At 47.3% G+C, this 11,667-nt stretch overlaps 1 protein-coding gene across 2 annotated transcripts; it reads right to left on the reverse strand.

Annotated features, from left to right (window-relative positions):
• Nucleotides 1-85: 85 nt before the first annotated feature.
• Pdcd5 (programmed cell death 5) lies at nucleotides 86-5,387 on the reverse strand. 2 transcript variants are annotated; one of them, NM_001106247.1, is made up of 6 exons: nucleotides 5,195-5,387; nucleotides 4,064-4,101; nucleotides 2,310-2,371; nucleotides 1,577-1,668; nucleotides 542-613; nucleotides 86-285 (listed from the first exon to the last, which is right to left on the reverse strand). In NM_001106247.1, the coding sequence occupies exons 1-6, from the start codon at nucleotides 5,258-5,260 to the stop codon at nucleotides 238-240; spliced, it is 378 nt and encodes a 125-aa protein (NP_001099717.1). In that variant the 5' UTR covers nucleotides 5,261-5,387; the 3' UTR covers nucleotides 86-237. The 2 variants fall into 2 exon arrangements, with proteins under 2 accessions (NP_001099717.1, XP_087510086.1); XM_087653960.1 differs by lacking the exon at nucleotides 5,195-5,387 and adding an exon at nucleotides 4,803-5,037 and having other exon boundaries at nucleotides 118-285.
• Between the last annotated feature and the right edge of the window lie 6,280 nt (nucleotides 5,388-11,667).

Raw genomic sequence — 11,667 nt, forward strand, 5'->3', positions numbered from 1 at the left:
CAGCTGCCAAGGACAAGCTTGCATTGCCACCATTTAAAAGCTCTTGGTAAGAAGGGGAAATCATTCAAAACGCACATCTTCCTTTGAAGTGCCTGGGATTCTGAGACACCCAAACTGTTTGAGTTTGAGGTACAAGTTTATTTTTTTCAAAAGGCATATAGACAGGGAACAAAGTAAACATTTACAGGTGGTAACTGTCCTAGACCTGCTCCGTGGGTCTGTCTAAGCACGTCCTCTTTAGTAATCATCATCTTCATCTGAGTCCATTACTTTTCTTCTGTTGAACTACGGGGAAATTAAAAGAATGTCAGACACTTTATAAAGCCTCAGATTTTTGAAGTAAAATACTACTCAAGCGAGCTTTTGTGTGTGTCTTTGAAGAGAGGTAGGTTGAGAGGCTAGAAGTGTTAACAATTACACTCTTTCCACATAGCTGTTCCCTTCCCAACCACATCACAGAATCAAGGTGTCTAAAGGCTCTTAGACAGCTCAGGCGACTGGAAACACCACCACCTCCACTTCTGCCTCGCCCCACACTTACTTTCACTGTTGTTTTCTTTTCTGTCTGTTGGCTGACTTTCTCGAGTATTTCTATTAACCCTTGTTCTGACACCTATAACCAGAAAGAAAAACAATTTCAAAACAACCAGCATCTCTGAGCAGACCAATCACTCTAAGAGCTCTCCAAGGAGTAGGAAGAAAGAAGAGAGGGCTCAGGAAAGTTTAAGTCCACCTTTTGTCGCTGCTAGCAAGGCAATGACAACCACTGTGTGAAAGATCACAGGTACAGATATGCTATCTCTGCTCACACCACCCTAGAGGCAGCATCCTCAAAATAGATCCAGTTCTTTCTAGCTCCAAATGCAGTCAGGGCTGTGAGGCCACTCAGCCTTGAGGACTAGACTTCCCAAATATAATCCTCCTGGTCTCTCACTCTCTCTCTCACACACTCTCTCACTCTCTCTCTCTCTCTCTCTCTCTCTCTCTCTCTCACACACACACACACACACACACACACACACACACACACGAACCAAGGACATAGGACATCAACTTTCCCTCACAACTACAAAATCTGTACACAGGTGCTATTTTAATTGATATTTACAAACCCTATTTCCAGTGCAGAACAATTTAAGGCAGGAGACTCCCAACAGTCACTGGGTCACACTGACACAAACAATGTTCCACACAGTGCCAGGAAAGGAGAAAGCCAAGCATTTTTGGACATGCAATCTTCACTTAAGCTACACAGTGCAGTGATCATTCTCTTCTTTAAAGGGTTTTTGGGGCCAATAAGAATTCTATATTCAAATATGGAAATTACTTGGTGCAGCTGATTTTTTTTTTTAAGTTTTAAGAATTCATGTGCACGAGTGCTTTGCTTCAAAATATGTGTATGTGTATACACACACACACACACACACACACACACACACGCACGCACCCCCATGTACATGTGTGGAGACCAGAAGACGGCACAGATCTCCTGGAGCTGGAGCTGCTAAGCCACCTCCCCGCCCCAAAGCCAAGGCTTCCTGCTGTGGCCCACGCTCCTCAGACAGTCTGGGCTCACCTTCCCACTCAGCTGTCCATACCGTGCCATCTGTATAAGGTAGTTCTCCACTGCTTTCGTTTTCTCAGGCTTCACAAGTGCTAAGTTACTTACTAAAAAAGAAAAAGCAAAAAAGCATGGAGATTAAATGCACTAATTATACTTTTAAACTATCTACCGACACTTCCAAAGTATTATTTCACAAGCTTATGTCTGCCAACAGGCAAAAGGTAGGTAAGGCAGACAGTGTGGCTAGGCCGTCTAAGACCACAGAGTTCAGCCACATCACTCACTGGCAGGAGGGAGGGCCAAGGTTAAACTTCAGTTCTCAGGTTCTCATCTCCATGAGTTCCTGCTTCTGATAAATACAGCTACCTCTTCTAAACATGCCAGTTTATTCTGACTGGTTCGCCCTTTCCTTTCTACAGTTTTTTTTTTTTTTAGATTTTATGTATGAAAACTCTAGACATAACACCAACACCCAGAATACACTCAATCCTGTGTGCCCATCACCATGACAACTCCTACCAACACTCTTGTGGCTGTCTTTGTTCAAGAGTCAATCCTTACAAACTTTTCTGGCACCTTCGTAAGGAAGTGTTTCAACTGTAAAACCAACCCCTCTCCAGATTTATAAAGGTCATTCTTCTTACAAACATTTGCTCTGATCAGAGCAGTAACTTCACATGGGTATCTACACAGCCAATTACCGCAAACCAATCTCATGGGAATAAAAGAAATTGAAGATGCTTACACCTGGCCCGGGCTGACTGATCCAGAACTTGGGCTAAGATACTGTTTCTCATTTCTGCTTCCCTACAACAGAACATAGGTCATATGAGGTTAGAACTAAGCTGTCAGCATTTGAGTGTACAAAGCATTTATTCAATGCCTCTTCTAAAAAATCTTAACCTTTATTTATTTATTGGGGTTTGGGGTGGGCACATCACAGCGCACATGTGGAGGTCATAGGACAACTTTTGGGAGTCAGCTCTTTCTTTTCACTATGTGGGTCCTGAAGCTTGACCTCATAGATCGTCAGGCTAGGTGGCATGTGCTCTCCATGCTGAGCCATCCTGCAGGCCACTGAGAGACTCCTGTAGTTCACAGACTATATGGTGCTAGGTGCCTTTGCCTTCCAGGAGCCAGCTGTGGATATAAACCTAACAGAATGGCAGGACACTCTTTCATGAAGCGGTATTCCAGGTCAGTGACCATCACCAACATTAAGTATCCAGCGTAACACGTGCTACAGGCCTGAAGAGGAGTCTCAGTAATTAGACAGATCAAATGTACTTTCTTTAGGGAGGGCGCAAGAGACCTATGGAGACTCTGAAAAACTGTGGCCCAGGCAGAACCAGATCCTGTGTTTCTTCTTGAATACTCAAGTAGGAACTGTAGCACGCTGCTTTCAAACCTTTTTGGAGACAAGGTTTAGCTACGGAGCTCAGGCAGGCTCAGAATTCACTATGTAGCCAAGGCTGGTCTCAAATCCTTACACTTCTGTCCTCAGCCTCCTGAGTGGAAGGATCTCGGGACTGCACCACCACCACTCTAGGTAGGAGACTTAAAACATTTCTCCAAGGTAACCATCCAAGGGAACCCATCACTCAAAAAAGACAGTAGCAGATATGGTCTGGCAGAATTAAGGGGCGGTTGGTTGGGGCTGGTTATGCCCACTATCAAGGACTCACAGAGCCAGACTTCATTTATTTCCTAAGGCCACCTTCTCAAGAGTTCCTGCATCTAAGATGCTATGGTCTGTGAGATGCACCAGCCTGTCTTTGCCAAAACAGTGACTGAACCCAGGGTTCTGCATATGCTGGAAAATGCTTGACCACTGCGCTACATCCCAAGTGTGTGTGTGTGTGTGTGTGTGTGTGTGTGTATCACTTCAACACAGGGTCTTGCTAAGCTGACCAGGCAGGCCTTCCCAAGGAGTTGAGATTAGTGGCATGAGCCACCACTGGTTTTATGTGCTCAAAGAACAAAAGAGAGACCCTCGATGAGAAATCCTGAGTGGAGAAGGAAAAACAACCTCCTCTGAGAATATGGGCTTAAAGGGGTTAACCTTGCAGGTTGCTAGAGGGAGTAGGGAACAAGGGACGACCTTTGTGCTCAGATCTGAAATACACCCCCAAAAAATGGCAGAGGCAAAAGTAGGGTGTGATGTAGTCCTATCAAATGTGCGCTCGTACTAGCAGGAGAGTCAGTTAGCGTTCACTGAACACTTACAGTGAGGCCCCAGGTTTAGCATCCCTATGAGGTAATGCTATTGTTTTGCTCAGTGAGCCATTAGGCAGAACTTCAAAACAAGGTGTTACTGGAACTCCATGGGTGTTTGTTGAATCAAACTAAACAGGGAATTACCTTCACAGGACTTAATATAAAATCATCACTAGGTTCTGAGATTAAGAGTCACATACCAATTACAACTACTAAATAAAAGAGGAAAAAAAATCCATCTATGAAACCATCCTTCCAGAAAGTTCCAATTCTAGCCCATACCTTTGTTTTGCTTCCTGTTGGGCTGCATCACCAGGATCCTGAAAAAAATAATTTTACCTTTTAATGGAGTGGAACTTTAAGAGGAAAACAGAAGGCATGGCAGGGGTGGGGAAAAAGTCGGGGTGAGGCACATTTGTAACCACAGTTAGCACTTAGGACACACAGGATCTCAAGTTACCGGTCAGCCTGGGTTATGAACAGAGACCCTATTCAAAATAAAGTAAAATAACAAATAAATGAAAACAAAAATAAAGACTTATTCCATTTTCCTTCTGCTATAATAGCTTCCTGAGGTGGAAACTGGGTCTCACAGAAATCAATGAGTCAGTTTCCATTTGCAATGTTTTCGTTTTATTAAATTATTAATAAATAATAATTTTTATTAAGGAAGGGCTGAGGATGAAACTCGGGGGAGGGAGGGTGTCCAGCACGCTAGGCAAGCACTGTGGCCCAGGCTAACTCCCACCCCCAGCCCCACATTTACTAAGTGAGGACAAGCTTCTAAAGTCACAATCTAATAGAATGTTTGAGAACGCACACATTCCTGGAAAGGCCCAGGTATCATGGAGCCCAATTTTTACCAGTAAAAAGACTGGTTTAAAAGAGACCCTGGCCTGGCACGAAGGATGCTGGTTCAAAGGGTGCTGCCACTGAGGCCGCCCACCATCGCTAGTGTTTGTCCCAAGGCAAGTTTACAACCCGCTACTCCCTCCTAGACGGCACCGCAGGGGTTGAGCACCATCTCTGGAGTCCGCGGTTTGACTCCCGCCTAGGGACGCGCCGTCAGAGCGGCGTCCTCCGCACCAGAGCTCAGAAGAGTCCCCTCTATACAGCGCTGACTTCCGGCCAGCAAGACCCAATCCGAGGACACCCCAATCCCGGCGGGGCTAGCTTGAGGCTCGACGGCAGCGAAAACCGAGACTTGGGGGTGACTCGAGGGCGCGCACACCCCAACCCGCACGAGCCTCACGCGGGACTCTACGGGAACCGAGGAGGCTGCGACGGCCTCCGGGAACACCCCACCCCCGCCCGTGCACACGGAGCCATGGGGTTCCCAGGAGCCTGTGGCCCACGAGCAAACGCTGAGAGCCTTTGCTTGGGGTGAGGGCGTCACCCCGCCCGCTCGCTCACTCCGTGCTTGGCCTGCAGCTCGGCCAGCCTCTGCTTTCTCAGCGCCTCGAGTTCTTCGTCCGCCATGGCGCGGCTGTCCAACGTCGCGCAGGCGCAGCGGCCGTCGGGTGGTCGCGCAGCCGCACCGGCCCTCCGGTACACTCGGTTGGAATCGCTTCAGCCTGAGACTCGAGCACGGCGCCTTTTACTGCGCAGCCGCGAGTGATGCTCAGGCATCAAGAGTCGAGTTCCGAGCTGGGGGCTGCCCCGCCTCTGCCAGGATGCCTTGCAGAGGACCGATCTTGCGATGATAAAAGGTGCAGAACCTCTCAGAGGGTGCTTGTGGGTTCCCAGGTTCTACTGTGCGTTAATATCCCCCATCCTAATGATCCCTAAAGACTGGCGATGGCACAGTTCAGCAAAGTGTAAACTCCTTAATTGACTCCCTGTCTGCCTTACCCCCACCCCCAGGGTCTTTGCTGAGGAGATGCTATGTGTGCCTGTGAACTCTAGCAGTAAACACACACACACACACTCCCCGGTATAGGGTGGAGTGGGTGAAAAAAAAAAAAAACCAAACCACTCAATTCTCCACTCCTGTGACTTGCTTATGGTGTATGTATTTTAATTTTGTCGAATGTAATCTAACCATTTTCATAATTTTTAAAAAGTTAATTTTTAAGACATACACATGCATACACACATTGGGGGGGTTGAGGGGATGAGTGTGCCTGAGGAGGCAACATCGGACCCCTGGAGCTGGAGTTCCAGACAATTGTGAAGCACCCAATATGGGGTTGAGTATCAAATTATTCTGGTTCTTTGGAAGAGTGATAACACACATTTAACCACTGAGCCACCTCTCCAACCTATATACCCAAACCCACACTGTTGAGCAATGACCACTCTCTATATATAACTTTTTCACCGTTACAAATTGGTACTCCGGGTTGGGGATTTAGCTCAGTGGTAGAGCACTTGCCTAGCAAGCGCAAGGCCTTGGGTTCAGTCCCCAGCTCCAAAAAAAAAAAAAAAAAGATTAAAAATGCTACAAATTGGTACTCCACGAACAAAATAGAAATTATTCGCTATTCCAGATTCCCACTACAAAACAACACTCTGTATAAAATTGCCTATTCGAGAACTATTTCTCTTTTTGTGACTAGCATATTTGACCAATAGTATACCATCTCCAGGTTTGTTTTTTTGTTTTTGTTTTTTTTTTTTTTTTGGTTCTTTTTTTCAGAGCTGGGGACCGAACCCAGGGCCTTGCGCTTCCTAGGCAAGCGCTCTACCACTGAGCTAAATCCCCAACCCCCATCTCCCGGTTTTTATCTATGTTACATCATGTGACAGAACTTCATTCCTGATTAGACTTGGTGGGTGGGTGTTGTTGTAAAATATAAAAGATTAAAAAAAAGGTATAGTTGTCTTTTACCTCGCTATGTCTGGCACTCTGATGCCCCAAGATAATCTGCTAGATATCTTGGCGGAAAAATATCCCAACTCCTCCACAGCCCTGTGTCTCCTGCCGCCGCACACTTTCCTACACTCAAATCATCACATAAAAGAACACACAACACAATAATCTTAGATCCAATTGATAAGATATAATTGCCCACCTAAACATACAAAGCCCAGTACCATCCATCCCTTAAGTACATTGATAACAACCTGTAAATACACAGAGCGAGATCTTTACGTCAGCCTCCCATAGTCCTGCCAAGGCTTCTTGGCCTCTCCTCCTCCTCTCTTCCTCTCTCTTCGTTCCAGTCTCCTCCTCTTCCTTCAAACTTTTCTCCCGCCCATACTACCTTCTCATCCAATGACAGGCCTCCTATCTTGTACCTACCTCACCTGTGACATCATCCCACAGGTGGGTGCCTATAAAGTCTGCCAATCCAGGGACGACTGAGGCAGGGTGATCTGGAATTGAAGACCAGCTTGACATTACATAGTGAGGCCTTGGCTTCAACGAAACAGCCTCTCCCCTCTCCTATTTCATTATTTCTTGGCTGAGCATACTTATTGTTTAAAGCGCATTAGATGTCTTTAGCAGTTTAACCTTAAGTTCACTTTTTGCCTCGTGTGAGGAAAGTTGCTATCAGCCTGAAATCCTGCCTTCAGTTATTTTAAATCTATACCCATGGATGGAGTAACGGGACCTTTACTGTATTAGGGACTGTGGTGGTTTGAAAGAAAATGGCCCCCAGAGGCTCACAGGGAGTGGCACAATTAAGAGGTGTGTGCCTTGTTGTAGGTGTGTCACAGTTGGAGGAAGTAAGTCTCTGGGACTTTGAGGGTTCAAGTGTGCTCAAGCCAGGCACGGTGTTACTTTCCCCGATGCTTGCCTATCTGATGTAGAACTCTCAGCTACCTCTTCTGTACCATGCCTGTCTCTACCACACCGTGCCTCCTGCCATGATGATAATGGACTAAACTTCGGAACCTATAAACCAGCCCCAGTCAAATGCCTTCCTTTAAAGAGAAAAGAACCCTAATCCAGACAGTTGCTTTTCTAGTGCTGTGATACAATACCGTGACCAAGGCCGTTAATAAAAGAAAGCTTTTAATTTGGAGCTCACAGTTCCAGAGAATTAAGAGTCCATGACTGTCATGGTGGGGAGTATGGTAGTGAGCAGGCAGGCAGGCATGGTGGCGCAACAGCAGCTGGGCTCTTCCTTCTTGAGATAACTACTGTGAAGCGGAGGGAGCTAACTAACTTGGAATAGTTTAGGATTTTGAAACTTCGGAGCCCCAGTGACACAGCTCTTCCACAGACCATACCTACTCCAACAAGGCCACACCCCCTCCACAGACCACACCTACTCCGACAAGGCCACACCTCCTCCACAGACCACACCCACCCCAACAAGGCCACACCTCCTCCACAGACCACACCTACTCCAACAAGGCCACACCTCCTCCACAGACCACACCCACTCCAAGGCCACACCTCATCCAACAAAGCCACACCCCTTCTAACAAGGCCACGCCTCCTTCTCCTTCTCCAATAAATACCTGTGTCAACCTCTCCATCTCTAGCTAACCCTTGACGTCTTCACCAACTGCCCCTTCCATTGCTCATTAGCTTGTTAAATGACACCACTCATTACCTAGGTTAGAACACAAGCATCTGGAGCTGAGAAAATGGTTTAGGAGGTTAAAGTGCCTGTTGACTAAGTGTGGTGACCTGCATTCACATCCCCTCCACCCAAATGGAAAGCTGAATACAGCCTAGAATCCCAACCCTGGGAAGGCAGACGCGGATCCCTGAGGTGTACTGGACAACCAGCCTATCCAAAGTGCCCCTCTCTCCAGGTTCACTGCAACACCGTGTCTCAAAAAATACAGTGAAGAATGATGGAGGAAGACATCTGATGTCAACCTCTGCTCTCCATACTCACCCACGTCTGAACGCACAAGTACACTCTTGTGACAGCCTTTCCCTGGGAAGACACAATGCACATGTCTATCAGCCAGAAAGGGAACCGTAAAGACAGACCAATGTAAGAATCCCACCAATGTCTAAAGTTGTGAACCATTGGGTTTTTACTGGGGTTCTTGACAGGAGTAAGGGTTACTCCCAGGAGTGAGCATGAATCAAAGAGCAGACATCTTTAAAGAGCCTGCCCTACCATGGGCAGTGGTGACTCATGAAAGCTGCAACTCTGGGGCTCCCTCCTACCAGTTGTTTACTAGGGAATGGCCCTCCAGAATCCCCCAAAGTTTCATTCTCCCAGACGTGAGACATTTGTTCACTTCTGTGATTGTTGGAATGAGAAATGTCCACCATTGATACATGTATTTGAATACTTGGTCCCCAACTGGTGGTGCAGTTTGCAGAGGTCATGGAACCTTTGGGAGGTGCAGCCTCACTGGAGGAAGAGCATTAGTGAGAGTGAGCTTTAAAAATGTACAGCCTTACCCGCTTCCTATTTGGACTCTGGTCCACGTTCCTGGCTGACCATGTGCTCTTTGTGCTTCTTGCTCCAGCCACCTACTGCCATGCCATTTTGGACTCTTCCCCTGGAACCATAAACCCCAATAAACTCTTCCTATTATAAGTTGCTTTGAGGCAAGGTGTTTTAGCACAGCGACAAAAAGTAACGGAGACACCCCTGATTCTCATGAGCCCTACCCTAGGGAGAGTGTTTCAATTCAGAGGACACTGACATACAGTGCACATAGACATGTATGTACACAAACAGGAAAGAGGAGGAGAGGAAGGGAGGGAGGGAAGGAAGGAATAGATGGAAGGATGCACTGGGTAGAAACACAAGTGATACATAGCTATGTTGTGGCCTCCTTGTGTTAGCCATTGCTGTCCCTTCTTGCCGCTTATGTGACAGCAGCTGGCCAGCAATCCTAGGATCCACAGGAGCGATGTTTTCAGCACCATTGTTCCCTCTGCCATGCTTATCCCCGGCCTCCTTTTCCCTGGGCAAGCCATCTTCTCTGTCCTTAAGCCCCCAGGCAGCAGAACCCTGGCTGTCTCCTGTCAGCAGCAGAGGGAGCCATACCCTACCGAAAGAGACCGGGTTCCTCATTATACTAGGAAGCAGAGAAGACCATAATTACTGCTTTGTACCACACACTATGTCCTCACAGACGAAGCTTTAATCTCCCTCATACATCTCTGTAGCTGTAAACCCGTGCTCTGTTCTGGGTCCGTATACACAGATTCACTCAGAGAAAGCCTCGGCCAGCTTGGTGGGTGAGTTGGGGCTTCAGTGTGCTATCCTTGCCGCGTGCTGTGTTGCATATTCATGCCGTTCTCAGCCAGGGTTCATACCTTCCTGGCTGCTTGCTAGCAGTCTCTTAGCTGTGGTGCTGCCAGTTATGTCATGGCAGGCAGCGTGAAAGACTCCAACAATGGCAAAATGCAAGAGGCGGGTCAGCTGGGCGGCCTCCCACCCCAGCAGTTGTAGACGGACGCTAGATTGCCTGGCTGGGACTTCTTTCTCGGAGTCGGAAGCGCCCTGGCTGGCCTCGTGTTAAGCCCCTCCCTGGCCTCTTTACTTCTGGTGCTTTTGCTGTGTAAGTTTTCAGAGCAATGGACTCCTGTCCCACATCAAACTCAGTGTGTGAGGGGATGATTAATGATGATGGAGGCTGAGATACAATGGACAAATGTTTCTTCGACTACCCGGCCGTTGCCTGGGGACACGGCAAGTTTGCTCGCAGGCCACTACAGTAAAACCAATCACATGCTGTGCACCCAACATGTATAAAAGTTATGCTTACAGGACTAGAGACGGGGTTTAACAGTTAACAGCACTCCTTGCTTTTGTAGTGGACCAATATTTGGCTTCCAGTATCCCTGTGGAGTCTCACAACCTAAAACTCCAGTTCTGGGGTTCCAACACCCTCTTCTGGCCTCTGGGGGGGCACCCACATGTTCACGTACGCGCTCAAGTACACACATATAAAATAACGTAAAAATAACATTTTAAATGTATGTGTACTACTCTGGTTAGGTTTTGTTTGTTGTTTCTTTTACTAGCTTGTTACAAGCCATTGTCCCCAGGAGAGCAGGTCTCTCAATGGAGAAAATGCTTTCATCAGATTGTCCCTGAGGCACGTCTATGGGGCATTTTCTTGATTGACCATTGATGAGGGAGGGTCCAGCTCACTGTGGGCAGAGCTGCCCAGATAGGCGGTCCTGGGCTGTGTAAGAAAGCAGGGTGAAGTGGAAGGGGAAGCCCTTGGTCCTGCCAAGACTGACGCCCCAGTGAACGTGATTGTTGTGGGGAGGGAGGATGGGGAGGGGAACACCAATATAGGGGAGGGGGAGGGTTTAGGGAGATGTTGGCCCGGAAACCGGGAAAGGGAATAACAATCGAAATGTAAATAAGAAATACTCAAGTTAATAAAGATAAAAAAAAGAAAAAGCAGGGTGAACAAGCCACTGGGAGCAAACAGTCAGTAGTGTTCCTTTGCCATCTATCCTTCAGTTCCTGTCTCCAGGTTCCTGCCTCAGTCTCTGCCCTGACTTCTCTCAGTGATTACCTGTTCAGTAGAAGTTAAATAAGCCCTTTCCTTTGAAATTATTTCTGACCATGGTGTTTATCACAGCAACAGAAAACTAGTGTTTACTCTATAATGTGGTTTTAAGTGCACAGCATCGCATCTACTGAAAGACCCTCGCTCTAGTCTCGGGATGGCGTGCCCCAGGAAACACGAGAGACCGGTCTTGATGTAAAAGCAAGAGGCCGTTTAATAATAACGAAGCTTCGGGCCGACACGTATCTCACGCAGGAGACAGGGGAGTCGACCCCGAAACTTAAAAGTCGGGGGTTTATATAGGGAAAGCTAGGGGGTTTTGGCGGGGTTACACACAATTGGCTCATTCAAACATAGCAGTGAGAACAAAGAGAAAGAGTACGTGCTAGAATTCAGGGGCTTATCAGGGTCTGGAGGACACCTAGTTAAAGCATGGCCCTGTGTGTCTTCCTGCCAGGTGTTCTATGAATCAGTCCCGGTAACTCGGG

Source organism: Rattus norvegicus, chromosome 1, assembly GCF_021556685.1.
Source record: "Rattus norvegicus strain SHRSP/BbbUtx chromosome 1, alternate assembly SHRSP_T2T, whole genome shotgun sequence".
Lineage (NCBI taxonomy): Eukaryota > Metazoa > Chordata > Mammalia > Rodentia > Muridae > Rattus > Rattus norvegicus.